The 20,894-nt window shown below is 41.4% G+C and overlaps 1 protein-coding gene and 1 pseudogene across 1 annotated transcript; one reads left to right on the top strand and one right to left on the bottom strand.

Moving 5' to 3' along the window:
- The first annotated feature begins 9,015 nt into the window (after positions 1–9,015).
- On the top strand, positions 9,016–9,780 carry LOC147885590 (toll/interleukin-1 receptor-like protein). Its single transcript, XM_087396157.1, has 2 exons — positions 9,016–9,518; positions 9,672–9,780. Exons 1-2 carry the CDS (start codon positions 9,016–9,018, stop codon positions 9,778–9,780), a joined length of 612 nt encoding a protein of 203 aa, XP_087252283.1.
- A 5,793-nt stretch (positions 9,781–15,573) lies between these two features.
- LOC147885591 (enoyl-CoA delta isomerase 1, peroxisomal pseudogene) lies at positions 15,574–16,598 on the bottom strand (annotated as a pseudogene).
- Positions 16,599–20,894: the final 4,296 nt, after the last annotated feature.

The raw sequence follows: 20,894 nt of genomic DNA on the forward strand, positions 1-20,894 counted from the left end.
TTGGGTTGGACAATAAGACTCAAAAGCTAATATAGACTCAAGGATAATGTTGATTTAAGTCCATCGTGGTCTCTCCTTTTTCAAGAACGAGTGAAAACAAGTTATTTGGCTTAGACAATAATGAGCAACATGGTGGGGACTCATTATGGGGCCTAAGTGATATGTTGAACTTCTGGTTAAAAGTAAACTACACATTGTCATTTAAAATGATAAAACTATCATTATGTGTGAATCCTAGTGTCGGTGTCATGAAAGTCTTGGGGTAGGGTAAGATCAATCGTAGATCTTTAGATATCTAAACTTTGCTCTGGAAAGTGAAAGGGCGTGAATCATAAAGATTTACATGGATGTCTCTCCAAGACAACTTTGGCACTTGTTTTCACCTCTTTTCTCATAATTTTATACAGCGATCTCTTGTTTTCAACTATGTGTTGAGAAACCTAGGTTTCTTAAATTATAAATGTGGGTTAAAATGCTATACTTTGTCACCCAACATATTAATAGCGGCATTTGCTATATATGTTTCTTTTTTAGCATCTCTCCTCGTTGCTTTAAAAGGGCTATGGCCAAAGGTAAAGTAATGATCATTGGGTAGGTTCTATGGCTAGTGTGGATGGTGAAGGGAAAGGGTCCCAACACCCGTAAGGGTGGTTTGCTTGGTTGTATCGATCAAAGGTGCTCATAGAAAACATTTTTCATAATAGACACAAAAACCTTGGAGTTGAAAACTTAAGGCATCTTTTAAAACTAAAATGCCTTGAAATTTGCAAGTAAATTTAAAGATCAATTTCTAAAATTCGACATTCATTTGAAATTAAACCTTGGGTTGTTAAGGACACTTGAATGGGACCATCAAATTCGGCTAGTAAAGGCATCAGACACTTCTCAAGTGGGCATTTTTAACTATGTTGTGAAGAGACTTGTACACCCCCTTCCACCACCAAAAGTATTTCCCAAATCCTCAACGAGCTTTACCATGTCAATCATGCATTTTTGTTTATCGAGAGGCACCCTAATTGAACTTGTGAGGACAAGATTCATACGCTAGGCCATCACCTTGCTAAGTAGGCGCTCGTTTGGCTCTATCTAGGGGCACCTTGCCTTGCTTCGGTGCTCACAGAAATCGTCTTGTAGTGTAAAAATAGTTGCTGAAATTGAGAAATCCTGCTTTGGATTTCAAGTTGCCTTTAATTTTAAGGGAGAGAATTTGGTGTTTTATTTGTAAATACCAGCATTTATATGATTTTTATGGTCCAATCCTAGCTAAGATTTTGGATTGCCCTAGTCCTATTTTTGCTGCTAAGGTAGGATTCACAAACGGGCGTGGGCATCCCAGCAAAGATGACATCCACGAATAGCATGCTGTCATTTTGATTGTCTGCCCTCAAATGGTTTCACAAATGGGCACGGACATGCTTATGTGGCATCCCAATAAAGTTTAGGCAGAGCATTTCTCTTGGGCGGTAAAAAAAATTGGAGGCGGTCAAGAGTAGATGATAACCACATGGCCACTTCTGATTTGCTTGATTTTAAAGATTTATGTGTTTGTCTGGCGCCCGTTTGTAAATGTGCTTGTGCCCTAGCTCCCCCTTGTCCACTCATATCCTCACACTTTAAGGCCTCACACCTAGGGGGGTCACAACAAGGTCTCTTCAATGAGACTCTTGACCCATGCACACTCCGTGTGTCAACCATGCACCCCTCACCATGATGCTACGACCACGTTGGGGGTGCTTGCCACTCACCACAAACCAGGAAAAAAAAAGGGAAACTTGATCAACTTAATAGCTTTTATTTTTCACCCGCAACTTGGTATGTAGAGCATTCTCATCTCCTAGTCATTAGGGAAGCACTTCCTTATTTACTCCATAATTACTTCATTTTTGCTTCATTCTTGTATTCTTTTACTCTCTTCAGAGTTTACACATCTTTGGCAAATCATTCTCATCATGTTATAATTACTCTCACCTTATAGCCTTCCTTCTAGTTGCTACTACTTTGATCTCACCTTATAGTTTATGTGCACTTCATATTGCTTTTGCACTCATATTACTTCATATTTGAAAGGGAGCTTTTCTCAATAATATCTCAATTGGAGCAAGGTATGATGAGTATATTAGAGTGTTACTCAATGACAAAGAGCTTGCAAGGAGCGCAAGTGAGCACATGAACCATTAACACCATAATTTGTGTGCTCATAAGCTCCAAGAGAAGGAAGAGCTCCAAAGAATAAAAGGTTTCAAGGATGCGAATGGGACTCCAATTAAGTAGATTGATTGCACTTTTCTGACTAGCACATGCTTTTGGCCACATCCTTATGATGAAGCCGCATCCATTGTATGAAGACAAAATGAGTTGCAGAGAAGAATTGCTCATTCCTTGACAATATTTAAGAAATATGTTCTAAATGAGGACAATTTTATAGGCAAGCATAAGACAAGTGGCTTCTAACACAGAGGATATAAATCATGGTCCTTTTTGAAATGTTGTAAGGTGTTTATTCATACCATTATTAAGTCTTGGAGATTTTATATGACTCTCTTGATAAATTAATCTTATGTAATGTCATCAACTCCTTTTGTAATTTTACTCTATTTGATAACCCTCTCAAAAAAATTTTAGTTTTAAGATCGTTTTTCTATTATAATTTTTCTTGTATTTGCTTTAAACTTAAATTTTTAGATATTTTTTTAAAATTTAGAGGATCCTCTTTTCTTAATTTGTATTCAAAAGTAATTATACAATTTATTTTGAAGAGCATATTAGTCCAAAATAAATGAATAGGTATTAAGAGTAGCATTCAAGGATAATGGAGTCTTAATTTGTGTCTTGGGCTATGGCCAAAGGTAAAGTAATGATCATTGCGTAGGCTCTATGGCTAGTGTGGATGGTGAAGGGAAAGGGGCCCAACACCCATAAGGGTGGTTTGCTTGGACGTTATATCCTCCCCCCATCGAGATCAATGGCAAGATAAAGGTTATATCCTCCCCCCATTGAGATCAATGGCAACTTGTCGGAAAGAAAGGTAAGGCATCTCCTTGTAAGGAAGTGTGTGATTCAGTGCCCTCGCATGAGTCAATGGTACAGGAACACTCCAGTCGCGATGGGAAAGACATAGGGAAAGAGAGCTCAACACCCCCTATGGAGAAATCGGACATGCAAGAAGAGCCACTCCCCTAGAACAATGGTGAAGACAAGGAGTAGCTTCCAGATGCCTATCATTGAAAAAGAGCCCTTGAGGAGAAGCCTACGCAGCATGAAAAAGGGTATGGCACATGGATGATTTTTTCATGTTAGTTTCGTTAAGAAGTGAAACTTTAGTATTGGCATTGAAAGTTTATATGCCCTAATAAAAATAAAAATTTGAAACATTCGCCAAGATTTGAAACTTTTTTGCAAAAATTCTAAAAGTTTCGCCAAGATTTACATATTTTATTTAGAAACTCAGATTAAAATATATAAAATTGTACTGTGTTTTGTCGTTATTGTGAAACTAAAAAAACTAGCTTGACAAACTTTCGCCAATATTTTATATTAATATAAAAGTATAGCTTCGATATAAGCATCCATGGTATGGCACAACCCGAGTGTTGCACAAGGGACTCTGGAAAAGGATCAAGGATGCTGCAAGAGGCGCTTCGTCGACAAGCAGGGAAAACAGATTCAATTTCCTCAAGGATGCGTATAAGGCCCTCACCCACTAATCGGATCAACAGGGACGGAAGTCCACGTAAGGAGGTTGTCGCGGGGATCAACATGCTTTGTTGGAATGTTAGAGGCTACTATAGCAAATCCAAACAGAAGGGATGCTGGACGTTATTTGGAGGTGCAAGCCAAACATAATTATGCTGCAAAAAATCAAATGTGGGTGCAAGGATGGCTGGTGGATTGCGTTCGAGCAATTAGGATTTGTTTGTTATGTCAATTGCTCAAGTAGAGGGAGGGGAGGGGAGGCTGCAATTGTCCATAGATTGCTTCACCCTCGGGAGATCCTTAGGGGGTAGGAGGGTGGGGTAATTAGGGTAAGGATGTGTAAAGATGGGTTCTCCTTCAATGTAGGTAGCATCTATGTCCCGAACTCGGCCCAAGAGAGATCCCAACTCTAGTGGGTGTTGAAAAACAAAGTGAAGGATGATCACCGGCTCCTTGGTGGCAATTGGAACTATACCGAGTCGCTCTAGGACCGGGGTCTCACCTTGGTGCAGTGATTACAGGGGGAGAATCGGAGGCATGGGAAGAGATGACTATGGAAGCCGCTCTAGTGGATGTTTGTGACCTGACTCCGGAAATGAAGCCCGAATTCACCTGAAACAATCGAAGATTGGGTTAGAACTTCAGGGCGGGCCGCCTAGACAGAATCTACACGTCGAGCGAAGGCTAGTGGATGAGAGGACTGTTCTCAGGGGGATGCATTATCTCCACCGCCCTCTCTGATCATGTTCCAGTGTCTTGGAAGTTCTCGGTGCCGTGTCAAGTTGATAGACCCAGAGACATACCCTTCAAGTTCGATAAGCATCTGCTCGAGTCCAGGGAGTTTTGCCGGAGCATTCATAAGTGCTAGAAGGATTGACCGGCCGAGCTAGGAAGCCTAGACCCTTGCCAAAATTGGGACCTAGCTATCCACAAGGTAGTATCTAAATCGAAGGAGGCATATCGTGCTCTCAAGGACAACGGCCAATGGCGAAAAGCCTCCTTGACAATTGCCAGGGAGGCTCTGAGGGCTGCAGCTACTGACAGCCCAAAAGACCAGATCATAGCAACTCTGCAAGCCGGAGTGGAGATCGTGATGCATGATTAGGAGCTTAATGAAGCAGAGAAGGCACGAATCAGGAGCCATCAACTATGGCTGCGGGTAGGGGACTGTCCCTCTAAAACCTTCTTTAAAGCCCTGAAGCGAAATCAACAAAGAGAGTCCATAGATAAGGTAATGCTGACGGGGAGGTTGTGACCGACATCTGGCAGATAGCGGAGGTATTCCGACAGGGCCTGAGTGAAATTGTGGCGAGTAGGCAGGGCCTGAGTGAAATTGTGGCGAGTAGGCCATTCAGGATGACGGTTGGCGTGCCTGCATGGAACAGTTAATGGAAGGGATCTCACCACGGGTGTCGGAGTACCAAAGAAATCACATTGGGTGGCCCTTTAGCACAAAAGAACTAGAGGAAGCTTTAAATACCCTGGTAGCCGATAAAGCCTCGGGTCCAGACGGGCTCACGGTCGAGTTCTACAGAGCCTTTTGGGACCTCATCCATCAAGACCTCACCAACATGGCGAACTCAGCTGTCATCCAAGGTACCCTTTTGGAAGACGTGAACTCGGGTCTCATGAAGCTATTTCCAAAATGACAGTGCAGACTCAATGTGGGGGACTAGCGGCCAATCACAATGCTGAGTACCGCCTATAAGGTAATCACTAAAGCACTGGCGATCAGGATAATAGAAGTTTGCTGCGGGGTGGTGGATAAAGAGTAGAACGGGTTCTTCAAAGGTCATGACATCTACGAAAACATATTGAATGTAGCCGCAACCATTGACCATGCCTCGTCCTTCGGTCAAAATATCCTCTTGTTTGGCATCAAGCTTGACAGCTTATGACCGAGTCAAGTGGGACTTCATCTTGCTAGTGCTGGAGAAACTGGGGTTCGAGGGCCGGAGTTCATTCGTAAGGTTAGTTGTCTCTTTGGCAATGCTGCTGCAGTTCTTTGTATTAATGGCAAAGCGGTGGGCAAATTCGGCCTGAGCAAATCGATCAGGCAAGGTTGTCCATTGGCGCCCCTACTCTTTGTTATCTATACTGTCCCCCTGATTCATATGTTGAAGCAAGAAGTTGCGGCACAGGTAGAATCAAAGGCCATGTTCTGCAAAGCCTCGAGCTCCCGATGCAGCTGGTTGAAGACCTTCTTGATTAGAATGAATCCTTACCCACCAGAGGAGTCGGTGAAAGGACTAGGGGTCCAAATGATACCCAGAGGGCAAATAATCAGGTACCTAGGCACGCCGTTGGGGGTAGGGTTACCAATCGACAGAGATTCGATTGGTTCAAAAGTAAAATCAAAGAGAAATTAAGAAAATGGAGCGGGTTATGCCTGAGCTGGAATGCACGCAGCTTGGTGGTCCAGCACATCCTGGCTGCTACAACAACCTATGTGGCCTCTATGTGGAGATTCAAAAAAACCCAATGGCTAGAGATCAAGGCATTGTTTAGGGGCTTTCTGTGGGCGGAAGAGGAGGGGAGAAGGAAGATGCATTATATCCCATGGGAACCCATGAAGGCCCCCAAGATCCTAGGAGGTATTGGCCTCCCGGACGTCCGACTTAGGAACATTGCTCTGCTAGGGAAGTGGATGGTGAACCTCTTCGCTGGGCAGACGCCGTGGGTGGAGATCACCAAGGAGTTCATGAAGTCTAACAGAAGCAAGGGAGCGGGGCAATGGCGCGGCATGGGTTGGTACGTCAAACTCTTCTCGATGTTTCCCATCAAGATCGTCAGGTCCGACCTTATCACCGAAATGGTTCAAGCATGGAAGGAGTGTGTGCATCTATGCAACTGGAGAGGGAGGAAAGGGCTTAGAGGTGATGGTAGCCTCTACGAGTCCATTTGGTGGTCCACAGCACTCAACAGAGAAGGTGAGCCATTCGCCACTCAACAGAGAAGGCTAACTTTATTTTAATTATTATTTTTTTTTTTAAAGGGTGGTTTGCTTGGTTGTGTCCATCAAAGGTGCTCATAGAAAATATTTTTCATAATAGATACAAAAACCTTGAAGTTGAAAACTTTAAGGCATCTTTTAAAATTAAAATGCCTTGAAATTTCCAAGTAAATTTGAAGGTATTTCTAAAATTTGACATTCATTTGACATTAAACCTTGGGTTGTTAAGGACACTTGAGTGGGACGATCCACTTCGGCTAGTAAAGGCATTAGACAATTCTCAAGTGGGCATTTTTAACTAAGTTGTCAAGAGACTTGTACCACCCCTTCCACCACCAAAAGTCTTTCCCTAATCCTCAATGAGCTTTACCATGTCAATCACTCATTTTTCTTTACCGAGGGGCACCCTAATTGACCTTGCGAGGACAGGATTTGTATGATGGGCCATTGCCTTGCTAAGTAGGCGCCCGTTTGGCTTTATCTAGGGGCACCTTGCCTTGGTCCCCGATGCTCACAAAAATCGGCTTGTAGTGTAAAAATAGCGGTTGAAATTGAGAAATCCCGGTTCGGATTTCAGGTTGCCTTTAATTTTAAGGGCAAGAATTTGGTGTTTTATTTGCAAATACCAGCATTTATATGATTTTTATGGTCCAATCCTGGCTAAGATTTTGGATTGCTCTAGTCCTATTCTTGCTACTAAGGTAGGATTCACAAATGGGCACGGGCATCCCAGCAGAGATGACATCCACGAATAGCATGCTGTCACTTCGATTGTCCACCCTCAAATGGTTTCACAAATGGGCGAGGACATGCTTATGTGGCATCCCAATAAAGTTTGGGAAGAGGATTTCTCTTGGGTGGTAAAAAAAATTGGAGGCGGTCAAGAGTAGATAATAACCACATGGCCACTTCTGATTTGCTTGATTTTAAAGATTTATGTGTTTGTCTAGTGCCCGTTTGTAAATGTGCTTGTGCCCTAGCTCCCCCTTAGTTGGAGGACATGTAGGGCCCATGGTCCAATGTAAATGCTTTGTGCAAGTGCCATGAAAAGTCTTGGACAGTGTGATGAAAAGTCTTGGGTCAGTGCCATGAAAAGTCTTTGGGCGGTGCCATGCTTGAGCTACCACCTACCATAATTGAAAGCTGGGCAAGAAAAGTCTTGGGTGAGAGCCATGAAACGTGTTTGTGCAAGTGCCATGAACTTTCCATCTTGAAAGTAAGTAAAAGGACATCGATGTGCTGAAAGTGAAGCCTGAGTTGGGTAATTGAAAGCTGGGCATCAATCAAAAAAATGGTACTCCAGATTTGCATTTTTGGTCCACCCTCAGGGTAGCCTTAGCAACCATGAGATTTTGGCAAAGCAAAAATTTGGCATTTCTTGAATTTCTGGAAGTGCATTTTTCCTATTGGCTCTTCTTCATTGGACTTGAATGCACTTGAATGCAGACTTTAAAGTGTTTGACTTTCTCTCTCTCTCTCTCTCTCTCTCTCTCTCTCTCTCTCTCTCTCTCTCTCTTTCTTCCCTTCTTTATCTCCTTAAGTCTTCTTACACACGATCTCCACCTTTCTTCTCTCTCTCTCCCCCCCCTTTATCTCCTCTTCCTTCACACAATTTTCAGTGGATTCCTTTTTGTTTACTTTTTGGTGTGCCCTCACGATAGCCTTAGCAACCATGAGATTTTGGAAAAGTAAAAATTAGGCATTTCTTGAATTTCCAGAAGTGCACTTTTCCTATTGGCTCTTCTTCATTGGACTTCAATGCAGACTTTAAAGTGGTTGACTTTCTCTCTCTCTCACCTCTCTCTCTCTCTCTCTCTCTCTCTCTCTCTCTCTCTCTCTTCCCTTCTTTATTTCCTCAAGTCTTCTTACACACAATCTCCACCTTTCTTCTCTCTCTCTCCCTCCCTTTTATCTCCTCTTCCTTCACACAATTTTCATTGTATTCCTTTTTGTTTACTTTTTTGATCTTGGGCAGGCCTTATGAATGATTGAATATCATTCACCTTGTTACACCAACGAGGAGTCTGCTTTTCTAAGGCAGAGCTTTCTATGTGAATCTGCTCCTTCCTTTGCCATCTACGTCCTCATTTCACTGCCCAAAATGATCGACACTACATGTGTGTGAGCTTTGTGCGCACTGCGATGGTTTCTCTGCTCCTTTAATGCCACACATGTGCCGTCTGTGAGTGCCTTGTATCACGTCTCGACACCATAAATCTGTATCACACCCCCACTCTCCACTCCAAGCACTTCTGGATCACATCTCATCCTCGTCTTGTTTCTCTCGAGCTTTTGAGTTTCGCTCAGAATCTTAGCCTAGTTCTCTGTGAGGGAACTGAATCACCATTCCAATGGCAAGTTCTTCTGCCATGAGCATGCCTAAATCAACCCAGGTTATTGGTACGCATCAAGTGTTCATTAACCATCGTGGCTTGCTAATGAAGCGTGGATTTGCCAATCATCTCTACGTCAGTCTCAAGCAACGTGGGATCACAGCGTTTCTTGACGCAGAGGAGCTTCCCAAAGGAGGGAACGTTTGTCCTGAAATGTTGGAAGCCTCTCGCGTAGCAACCGTTTTTGTGGCCATATTCAGTAAAGATTATGTTGCTTCTCATTGGTGCCTAGATGAGCTTGTGGAAGCCATGGGAAGTTGCTCGTTCTCCAATGACCACGTGATTATCCCGGTGTTCTTTGACGTGAAATCAGAAGATTTGCACGAAGTCTCAGCAGAAGAACTTCAGAATGAAAACGGAGATTTTGCAAAGGCATTCAAGGCTCACCTCAATATTAATTGCAAAGGCAAGCACAGCCAAGATAGTATCGATCGGTGGAAGAATGCCTTGAATTATGCCTCTTGGCTAGACGGCTTCAGGTTCGATACCTACAACGGGTAACAACTTCGTTAACTCTGATCCTCGTATACAAATTTTGTGCCAAGTGTTAGCTTTTCATCCATCAATCGCAATGCCCTATGGAAGCTATCTCATTTCGCAATATATGATCATGATATCCTGCTCATGTGCAGTTTTGAGGGCAACTTGGTGGAAGCAGTCGTAGCAATGATAGTAAATGAGATAGTCGCCAGATCTTGGATGCGTGTCAATGTAGTGCCCCACCCAGTTGGTCTAGAATGAAGGGTTCAAGTGAGCACTCCGATTGACGATGAGGCTCACTCAATTGTGTCCAAGAGTTCCTCAACTGAGGATGCTTTCATAGCCTTTTGTGCACTCCCCAATTCACAAGTGGATTCTGGATCAAGCTAGATCCTTGATAAAGGTGAATGCATGCTATCTCACCTCTCTATGCCATTTGACATCAAATTCAAAGATAATGGCGTCCAATAGGGTGTGGGATTTGGAATTGCATTGATTGAACTCTCAGATGGCAATATGGTTATAATTAATTTTGTCTGCTATGTTCCTAACCTAGTGAACAACTTTATTTCTATTAGTAGCAAGGTCGAGTCCATAAAAATCCATGGAATTCCACCACACACACTGCACTATACTCCATAAATTACCTACAGGTTGAAGCTATCGAGTCCATTGCCCAAAAGGTTGGCCGACTCTACTACCTCGGATGCACATCAATACCTTCACATGAAGTCTACATTGCCACCCACAATAACATACACCCGTATTGTACACTACTCTATTATTATAGAGTAGGCCACTTAAACCATACCACAATGCATTTAATATCTCCAAATTGACTTGCCCTCAACTTTCACCTTCCTTTGACTAGTCGCCTATCCATCTATGAGGAATATTTAGGAAATTTGCAAGCTCTAAATATAAAAGGCATGCCCCAAAAACTATGAGACCATTACTATTAATCCATATTGATTTGTGCGAATTACTAGTAAAATCTCTCACGAACAGCAAATACTTCACTACCTTTATAGATGATTACATTGGATTTAAAATTGTATCATTTCTAAATGACAAAGTGTCTCACACATTACTAAAATCTTTTTGAGCTTTCACCATTTAGCAAAGATTACAGAGTCTAGTGGAAGGATTTGCAGTGAATTGGACTTACACCATTTTCTAGTAGCTTTCTTGTACTATCAAAGGCAAATAGGTGCTAGGATGGGCAGATGGTTACTTCAAAAGACCCAAAGAAAATGGCATTGAAGCCACAAGAAAGGGCTATACAGTCAACGATGAGTAGCTTAAGAGAAGAGTTTTGAGAAGGGCCATAAGAAAAAAAAAGAGTTGCAACAATTCCAATAAGAAGGCACACAAACAAATGCTTGACAAAGCATATCGGTGGAGCATTTGGGTAGCAAGATGGCGGCAACTTCATGAGCTTCATGCTGACTTCTCTATACCTCACCATACTCATGAAATCCTCTTCCTCTCTCTCTCACCCAGATGCTTTTCTTACACTCTAACCTTCTCTTTCTTCTAGTCCATGGTGATGCCTTTCACCTTTTGCTTCCTCATCACAACAGGCCTTATGATAGCATCACTGCCCTTGAGTCCACGAGAGAGATTTGCATATCCAGTGGTCCCCTCCTTTTTGTTCGGTCGCAAAAGGATTCCAGGTGTAGCAAATCTCATACCCTTTCCCCCCAAAATTTCAAAGTAGAAATCCGCCAGCCCTTCTTCTCAATCATATAGTAGTAAGGAGAGCATGGCAAGAGGACACTGAAGGGTCTTGAAATCCACCAACAAAGTGTAATAAGGAGACAACAAGAATAGCTTCGCAGACACTCATCTAGAGGATTTCGTGTAAGCTCAAATTGATTAAAATTTGCCATATGGGAGGAAAGAGTTCAAATTTTCGAGAAGGAAGAAAGTGTTAGCATTATCATTATCTAATATATGATTATGTGTCAGATCATCTCTCTTTTAGGTAATTAAAAACAGTCACTTGCGCGACTTTAGGTGTGTGATTCATCTGAATCTAGTAGATTCTTCAAGGGACCCTAAGCTTTTAAATTGATAGAGTAAACTTCTTCACAATCACACATTTCCAAGGTTCAACATTTTTCATTACCATAATAACAATTCCTCCATCAAAAGAAGCCGGCTTCAACAAGTCATAGAGTCCAATAATTAGAAGAAGCTTTACGTAAAAAAGAAAAGGAAGATGAAGTTTCAACCTTAAGTAAAGAGCCACAATAAAAATTCAAAGTGGATCCCATCATCCTATCTTAAAGTGCTATATGGAGAAGGAGATTTTGATTTTCCTTGTATGTAAAAATCATATACATGTGCGTGCCTCAATCATAAACAAAATACAACAAATTTTGGGCAAAAGATTTTTTTAATTATGTTTCCTAAAGAAGCAGAGCAATTCGCCTACATAAGACACCGTGTGCACAAAACATTCTACAACTAAAATCAAAATTTTGATATTCCTTGTATATAAAATTTATATATGTGTGTGTACCTCAATGACAAACTAAATAAAACATACTTTCATAAATGTATCCTAAAATTCACTTTGGATCACAACAATCCATGTAGTAATTCATCTATGAATTTTTCATAAAAGCTAGACTAATAATATGTTTTAATATCCCTTCTTTTCTTTTTTGCAAGAGACCTACGTGACGGGTGCGTACAACAATTTCAATCCTCGACTTGCAATACAAATATGACCATTGACATTCTGGGAATATGTTAGTCTCTTATATATTCGAGAGACTCGATCTCAAATACTAATATTCTCGACGCTCTCAATATTAATGCATGGGAACGGGCCCGTTCCCTTGAATTATAACTCTTTGGGGAAAGAAGCGTGCCGCCTCCATGCCCACTCTATATGTGGTTATACTAATTATATTATATATTATCATATAAAAAAATGTCATGCCTTGTTCTTTGCTGTCTTTTGTTTTTACATATCATGGACCTAGATTTCCATGTGGCGATTGGTGCTTGAATCATGCTAACGAAGAACATCAATTTGACGATAGGAGTTGCCAACGAAGAAACAACAACTATTCGTAGCCTCGAGTGGCATGAAACAACATGCATATTGACAAAGATTCATGCCATATCTCATCCACAGGTGAGCCTATTGTGCTCAGACGCTTGAAGCACACATGTAAAGTCCTGAATGAGACATCATACCATAAGATGACATTACTTGTATATGCCATAACTGGACACAAGTCACATGTAACACTATAAGGCAAGGCATTGATCATCATACGCCAATCATTTGCTCTAGGATTGACATACGTCATGCTTTCTCGAGTCACGAGTCGACAAAATATTTGTATCTTGCATAACATAAAACCAATTGACTTCATGTCCATGCCTTATATACCACCACCACAATAAAATTAAAAAATGGTAATATCCATACCTCAGGCATTGATTGTACCTCACATCCCCTCTTACCAATAATAATAAATACATCTAGTGTTAATACTATAATATTATGACTATATAGATACATTTTAAGAAACAATTTTCAAAACTGGGCTTTAAAATAAATTGAAAACTATAATTCATTTGTTGCAAAAATTTAACAGTTAATTCATACAATAACTTTTTTTAAAAGCAGGTACAAAAAGCATATTTCTTTTTACGAACATGGCCAGCACAAAAGAGGTATGTCTATATGCATTAGTATTTTTCCTAAGCTTCAGTCTATTTGTAGCTCTTCTAAGAACTCAATAAAAAAGCGATAGAAACAATAGACGAAGAAGAGCGTGCTCTAAAGAACAAAAAAAAAGCAAGTAAAATTTTCTTCAACGATAAACAAATGAGAAGAGCGAATGTAGTAGTGATACTACCATAGGAATATATCTATGGATTTGATTCATATGAGTGGTATCATCCCCTAATAGCCAAGGCAACCAATATCTCAAGAGATAGGCTAGAGGAAGCAACAAATCTCACAGATGGATTAATAAAGCATATTACACAAAGAATATCTGATGCAGAGGAGCCAATAGATGAGCTATTACCTCATACAAAAGCACAAATAATACCTAGAAAATACACCAAAGGGATAGCTATTTTTTTGCATAAGAATGCTACACTTTGGGTTCACTGTTGAACTCGAAGAGCTCACCGATCTAGACAAGCAAGTAGCTGATAACATATTGCAATAATTCAAGGATGCATACGGTGTACAATAGGGTTAATGGTGGCTAGTAACCATTTAAAAAGATCGCATATTAAGTGGACCCGAATTTTGTAAAGCAATACTATGGAACATCGGTGACTATATTTCTCGCTCCCAGAAAGCCAACTACGGAATTTACAACCCTATCCAAATCAATACCTTCTTTCTTATTTCATATTGTCATACAATTACTTTAATGCTCTTTCATGGTTTATTCAAGTATTTGTACAATTAACACAAATACAGAGCCTTCCATCTCAAGCAACAATGACACATCGGTAATGAAGTTTATCTACTCCATCACTTGTCTAGAAAATCGAAAAAAAAATATTGACCAAACTATAGATGTCAAAAAAAATCTAAAACGACACAAGACTAACCCACCGACTAAAATGGTCGATGATGTCCACAGGTACATTTCATTTGATAAGCACTTCAAAACAGAGATCCGCATCCACTCGAAATAAAAAGGAAGCGAATAACTTAGAGCATCAGTGCATTGCCTGACTAGAGACAACATCGTGTTCAAAGGGTTACAAAAACATAAAATAATCCTTGCGAGTTTGAGAAAATATTACTACTTAAAGCACAACCACCTGATGTGAATGACAAGCATATTTTGATGAGTCCACTTTCAAGCATTCATAATGCATTTCATATCGTTAATTCTTTCTTCTTAACTTATTTTCGTGTAGTAATATAATAATTAATGTGTTACTAAAATGCAATTTTAATACTTGTTATCACACGTTCATTCTTTCATGCATTGACATTATCAATTACGCACTCATGTAATGACAATTCAAAATTTGTAAAAAAGTCGAGTTATTGTTTACCTACTTCATTTTAGTATTAAACATTGGCATGCAACTTCATGACTTTAATTAACTGACGCATTAATATAAATGCAATTTCAATTTTATACATTGATCTACATAGAATTTCAATTTCATTCTTTATAAATGCAATTTCAATTTTGCTAAAGCATTCATCCTTTGTTATGATTACGACACACCCTAGTTATACCCTTAGGTGGCCTACCCATCCTAGTTCTTACTATGATACAAACTTTGTAATGTGCCATGATAGTGTGTGCTTGTTGAGTTGGTGAAGACCGACAAAGTAGTCACGGAGGTAGGCGTGGCGAGTTTCAAGGAGTGTGCTACATATGTCACAACATAATGCATTGTACTAGTTCGAGAAAAGGATGCCTAGCACACACCTTTACAACTAGCAAGTGCACACTAACCAATTCCTTTACTCTATAATGAAGAGCTATGAAATAGTTTTAAGAGGTATAGCAATTAAAAGGTAAGCTTTTGGATTGTGGATCCTTTATTTTTGCTTATTATCCATTTTCATTCGAAGCCAAAGATCCTTTTTGAGGTAATTTATAAATAGAGTGCTACGCAATTCGAGATAGACTACTAGCATTCACTCAATATTCTTTCATTTCTTTTCAACATAGAGAACCATAAGAGACACACCAAGCCAAGTTACCCAAGTAAGATGACACACATAGCATTTTGCAATAGACTATATAATAAAGCTGTCTACTCTTCAACAATCATATCTTCAACTTCCAAAAACTCGATCAGTTTCAACAGACTACGGTCTACAAGCAGATGACACACAAATGAAATATGCTTGAACTGTCTGTACTCTCGTTTCACTAACAATCGTAGCTTCAACTTCCAAACTCGACCAATTTTAATAGAGACCACAGTCTACAAGCAGCTAAAACTGCACATTTCACAAGAGGGGAGTCGCACCTAGTCTTTACACACTACAGAAAAAATTCCAACAAAGTTTGGTTTTAGCAAAACAAATTGCAAAGAATGCTTGTGAGGAAGATCGGTTACTATAAAATAGTCGTGTAAAAATAGCAAGCTTAAGCTTGATCTGATAAGATCCTTCATAATGCAAGGCAAGAACAGTAATATTCAGTAGTGGTAGATCTGTGGATCCACAAGATATTAGAATAGCTTCTGCGAGAACTAGATGCGATTGTTGGAAGACTCTGTAAAAAGAAACCCCCCTGAATGTGATTCTTGCTGCAATTTTTCAACAAGTTCAGGATACATGGAGAGCCTGAGACCTCCATAAGCAGATCTCTCCCATGGTCTTTCTGCAAATTTTGTTGCCTCTTTCAGAGTTTCCTCCAGGGTTTCAGAGGAGTTCTCGTGCAGCGAGTCTATTAGACCTGCTTCCATAGCCATGATGCCTGTATACTTGACACCTTGTAAGATCATATCCTTGAAGACCTTTGGGGTGACCTTCGACCTGAGCAGCGCAGCAGAACCAGGAGGTAGCACAAAATTAATGTCAACCGCGCTCGAGTACAAAAACCCTCGATCCTTCCTCATAAACCTGTGATCGTGAGCCATGGCAAACAGCAGCCCACCCGCCGCTGCGTGGCCGCATACAGCAGCATAAGTTGGCATGTTCAGCTTGAGGAGGTCCAGGACGAGCTTCTCAAGCTCGCTGAGAAGGAAGGGGACCCTGGTTTTGGGCTCCGACTGAGTCCAGTCGAGATCAAGGCCATTGGAGAAGAACTTCCCGTCGTTGGTGGTGACGAGGGCACGGGCATCGGAGGCAGCAGCCGCGGCAAGGCATTGGCGGATTTGGGAGCAGAGGGAGGGCGAGAAACGGTGCTCTGAATCGCCAGTGAGACGGAGGACCAAGACGCTACCAACTCTCTCAAGAGAGCACATTCTGAAGGAGGAGGAGACGAAGGATTGAGGAGAGGATGCAAGCCACCTCGATTGTTGGCAAATCGTGGGAGCAGGAAAGGATTGATGTGAAGGGGAAACGAGCTGTTAAGCTCGATTCTGAAATTGGTTTCTGAATTGGAGTAAAGTGCTCTTACCAACAATCTTACCAAAAGTATTCTTCAAAGTAGGATGGCACAAAACACCACTTGGAAGACCAACACACTGCACCATGGGTTCCTAGATATAAGCCAAACCATTAACTACCAAGGTGATGTCTTAATGGATTTTGTCTCCCAACTCCTATCAGTATTGTAGTGTAAGGACTAATCAATTCCTACTATACTTATGTAGCCGTCAAATCAGTGTGAACAAGGGACAAGAGGCAAACCATAGTTTTACTAGTTCATGCTATTGGGGTGGCATTATCAAGTATACATTACAACTTGCCCAAGTTTGAAAACCATTTCAACCAAGTCTCAAAGAGAGAATTTTGGATACATTTTTTTTTTTGCATAAGAGGTAAGGCCACATTTAGGGCCGATGGAAAATGATCGTTCTTGTTGGAATAAGTCCCCTATAATTTTAAGGTTTGGGTTGCTTGAAAAAAAAGAAGTAAATGCATCTTGTTTGCATTTGCGGGTTTAATTCTTCTTGTGAAATGGTATTAGAGTACCATGTTCAAAGAGCTTGTGAACTCTACACCTCCATCAAAATGGGCCTTATAAATTGTAATAACAAGTTAGTCAATAGAACAAATCAGCCAACGATTAGTGGTGGGTTGGCTGGTCTAAATTAGGGTGTGCGATAAGCAGTACATAGGTATGCCATGTAGGATGTTAGTTAGCCTACTTGCAAGCCTAATGGCTAGCTAAAATGGACACCTTTCTTACAAACGTCCAATTCAATGAGCCTTTAGTAAGGTGTGTGGTCCATGATATTGAATGAAACTCATAGTGGATGTGCAATAAGAGAAGTGCTGCAATAGAAACAGAAGTTTCCTACATCTACCATTCTACATGTGCATATGGTGGCACACTTGGATGTAGAGTTTGGACTTGATTATTTCCAATGTTTTGAAACATTATGTAATTTTGCGTATTATTGTCTACATTGTCCATATTCCATATCTTTTTGAGAAAAAGAAGGTTTGTATTAGAAATAGTTCATATGATATACATTGATGGTTCACAACAAAACCACTTATTGTGTATCTCATAACAACTAAGAAGAAAGCACGAAGCTGCTTCAGTCTCTGTCTCAGAGTTAATCTCATAGTAAATAGAACCCTTGGAGTGGCAGTCTTGATTAAAATTCTGAGGATGCTCCAGCTCGTGGTTCTTGATTTCAACAAAGAACTGCGCAAGGTCATTGTCATAGATCTTCGAGGCCTGCTAACCATTCAGCAAAGAGAAATTTTGCGTCAGTAATCTTATCATTAAATTGAAAATCATTCCTGGCAATCCACACAAACCATAATGCATGCACTCGCACTAGTGCCTAGCATGACTGTTTGACTTTGGATGCATCTCCCAGCAAAATTGCATTCTGGTTGACTGGCTCTCCTAGTTGCATTTGGACTCTCTTCTAGACTTTCCTAGCTAAAGGGAAGCTACAAAAAGGTGGAATACGTATTCCTGTGTGTCCTGGCATCATCGGCATTTGCCGTCCCCTTTCCGATCCTGAGGCCTCTTGCATTTGTCCAGACAACTTCCAGCATCGCCAACCAAAGCAGCGTCGACATCTTCTTCGGGATTGCCTTGGCCCAAATATAGTGAAATCTCCGCTTACAATACAGCGTAGAGTCAAAGGTTTCCAATGGGAATTTAGAACTGGAATCAACTCGTCAGTAGAGTCAAATGGAGTGGGAACAGGGAGAAGATGTCGAGCGAGGATCTAGCTAAATTCTGATGCATAATTAGGACTGAGCCACCCTTCCACTGAGTGTCTCCTTCCCAAAGAGCTATTTTGTTGGTAACAAAGATAGCGTCTTGGTTCGTCAACTTGAATTCTCTCTGAATTTCAAGCAGGGTCTTCCATCTGATCTGATTCCTATGCCATAGCTGCCCCTAAGATTGAATGCCCTTGTTGGACAAGACGCAGGCTCTAGTAAAGTCAGTGTTGTTGAGTAGAGATTTTCTATGTATCACAGATGCCTAGATAGAGTCGAGCTTCATGAAAGGACCTTTGCCAGAGAAGAGCAGTTGCTTTTTGATAGATTCAAGTGGTCTCCATAACGACCTCCATAGATCGTTGCCTTTGGTGGAGTAGGGTTTCGAGCAGAAGGCAACAGAAAGAACTAGGTAGTTCTTCCATCGATTTGACTTGACAGGACAAACTTGTTTGAAGTTACGAGCGAGGAGCTTGGCCCAATCCATTTTCAGATTCAGAAGGACCTTGAGAATCCATGTTGTTGCTAATTTCGCCATCGCCTGCATTATGTTGTTCGCTCCTAGCCCCCCTTCACTCTTTGGACATGTGCAGGAATCCCATCTTACCTTGGATATTTAGTTGTAGCCTCCCCACAGAAAAGACCTGCATTTAGCGATGAGTTTATCAGGACCCGCTTGACTAGGATGCCATCAAGACAAGTAGAAGATGGTTATGGGGTAGAGGCAATGATTGGGTACCATCCTTCTTCCTACTAAGTTGGATTGAAATCCTCTCCACTTATCCAGTTTTGAGCTGAACTTGTTAAGTACCCATTCCCATCTCTCCTTCATTGACACATCAAAACCCATGGGTATTATTAACTAGAAAAGTATTCGAGACAAGAGGCTAGATGCTAGGCATGGCGATGCTCGAGGGCCATATAGGAAAAGGGAATGTGAGGGGAGAAGCGTTAACATGGGTGGGGAAAAGGGATTAAGAGGGGTGGGAATGAAGAGGGAGACTATGGCACAAGGGGAGAGAGAGAGGGGAAAGAGGAGCATGTACATAATGGGACGAGGAATGTAGAGATGGAGACATCAAGGGAGGAGGGTCATGCTTTATTTGAAAGGAAGGATGGGGGGAAGAAATCAAAGTACTAGCTAGGTGGCTTTACAAAGAATGAGCGTGTCCCATCAAGGAATAGCCCCCTCCTTTTATAGCCAAGAGAGGGGGTCTCTCCCAATAAATGCATCCTCCCACATGCATGGTGTGTGTGAAAGTCTCCCATGTGGGCTAGGTGGTTACGCACTCTTAATTGTGAGCGACAACCCTTGGCCTCATTTTTCCTTATATATAAACCCCCATATCCCAAGTCTGAGATACTCCCCTGGTCTCTTCCCAATTTTATAATACATTCAATCATCTAGGAGGACAAGTGGAGGGTTGGCACAAGGAATCTTGCCACCTCATCCTACTTTCCCCATTATTTAACTTGCATTCTTGGACTATCTACACCCCCCCCCCACAGGGTCCTATCCTACATGGAGGGAATAATCCAATATAATATGCATCTCCACCTATTTTATATTACTTCTCCCATGGTCTTTGGTCCATGTCTCACTAAATGCAGGCATGGGACCGCCTACGTGGAGGGGTGGCACATGGAGGAACCATGCCACCTTAACATTTTATAATATAACTACCATGGATTATGTATAACACACCTTATGGCTCCTCTTACGTGGAAGGGTGGCACATGGTCATGCCCTACCACCTCAACCCTGGGCCCTATGCACACCATATTTTATTATACTATTGCCACACATACAAGCACACACACATATTTATGCCTTTTACTTTGGTCAAATTTATCCATAACAGCTCCCCCCCCCAGGCAGGAAATGCACAGCATTTCCATGCCTGGGACCATCACGCACAAAGAAGGGCTTGAGATAATGCTTATTGATCACCTTCTTGCCATATGGCTCATGCAGCTCCTGAACTTGTACAGACCCATTGCTACATTCCTTGATGACTTTGTATGGACCAGTCCATAGTGGTAGGAACTTCTTATCCATTTGGTGGTCCAATCTGTTATCAAAGCATAGCACAACATCCCCCTCAGCAAAGTGTCTTTCCCATCCCTTGCGAATTTTAGCATCCAAGCGGGCCTTTTGTCGATTCTTTTGGATCTCTCTTTGATGTAGTGCAAGGCGTCGGGTTTCATCTAACCTCTCAAGTTGTAACAACCTGGCCTCTACATGTTTATCTTCTGTCATCCTCTGTTCTTCTACCAATCTCAAGGCCGGAATCTCTATCTCTAAGGGTAAAACTGCCTCAGTACTGTACACCAACTCAAAAGGAGTGTGACCTGTAAACGTTTTATGAGTGATGTTGTAAGCCCACACGGCTTCGGTGACCTTCTGATCCCACTGGCTCATGTTCCCTATGGCCATTTTCCCCATGGTTTTACAAAGGAGGCCGTTGGTCCGCTCCGTTTGTCCCATGGACGTTGGATGATAGATGCTAGAAGTGCGATGATCAATACCCATGCGATCCATGAGCAACTCCAC

The sequence above is a fragment of the Dipteris shenzhenensis genome, chromosome 25, assembly GCF_047967505.1.
Source record: "Dipteris shenzhenensis isolate YYH24624 ecotype China chromosome 25, Dip_SZ_1.0, whole genome shotgun sequence".
NCBI lineage: Eukaryota > Viridiplantae > Streptophyta > Polypodiopsida > Gleicheniales > Dipteridaceae > Dipteris > Dipteris shenzhenensis.

Excerpts from the sequence above, each read along its gene's own strand:
- LOC147885590 (XM_087396157.1), top strand. The coding sequence starts at position 9,016 with ATGAGCATGCCTAAATCAACCCAGGTTATTGGTACGCATCAAGTGTTC. Across the intron at positions 9,519-9,671 it reads TCTTGGCTAGACGGCTTCAG|TTTTGAGGGCAACTTGGTGG; the intron begins GTTCGATACCTA and ends GCTCATGTGCAG.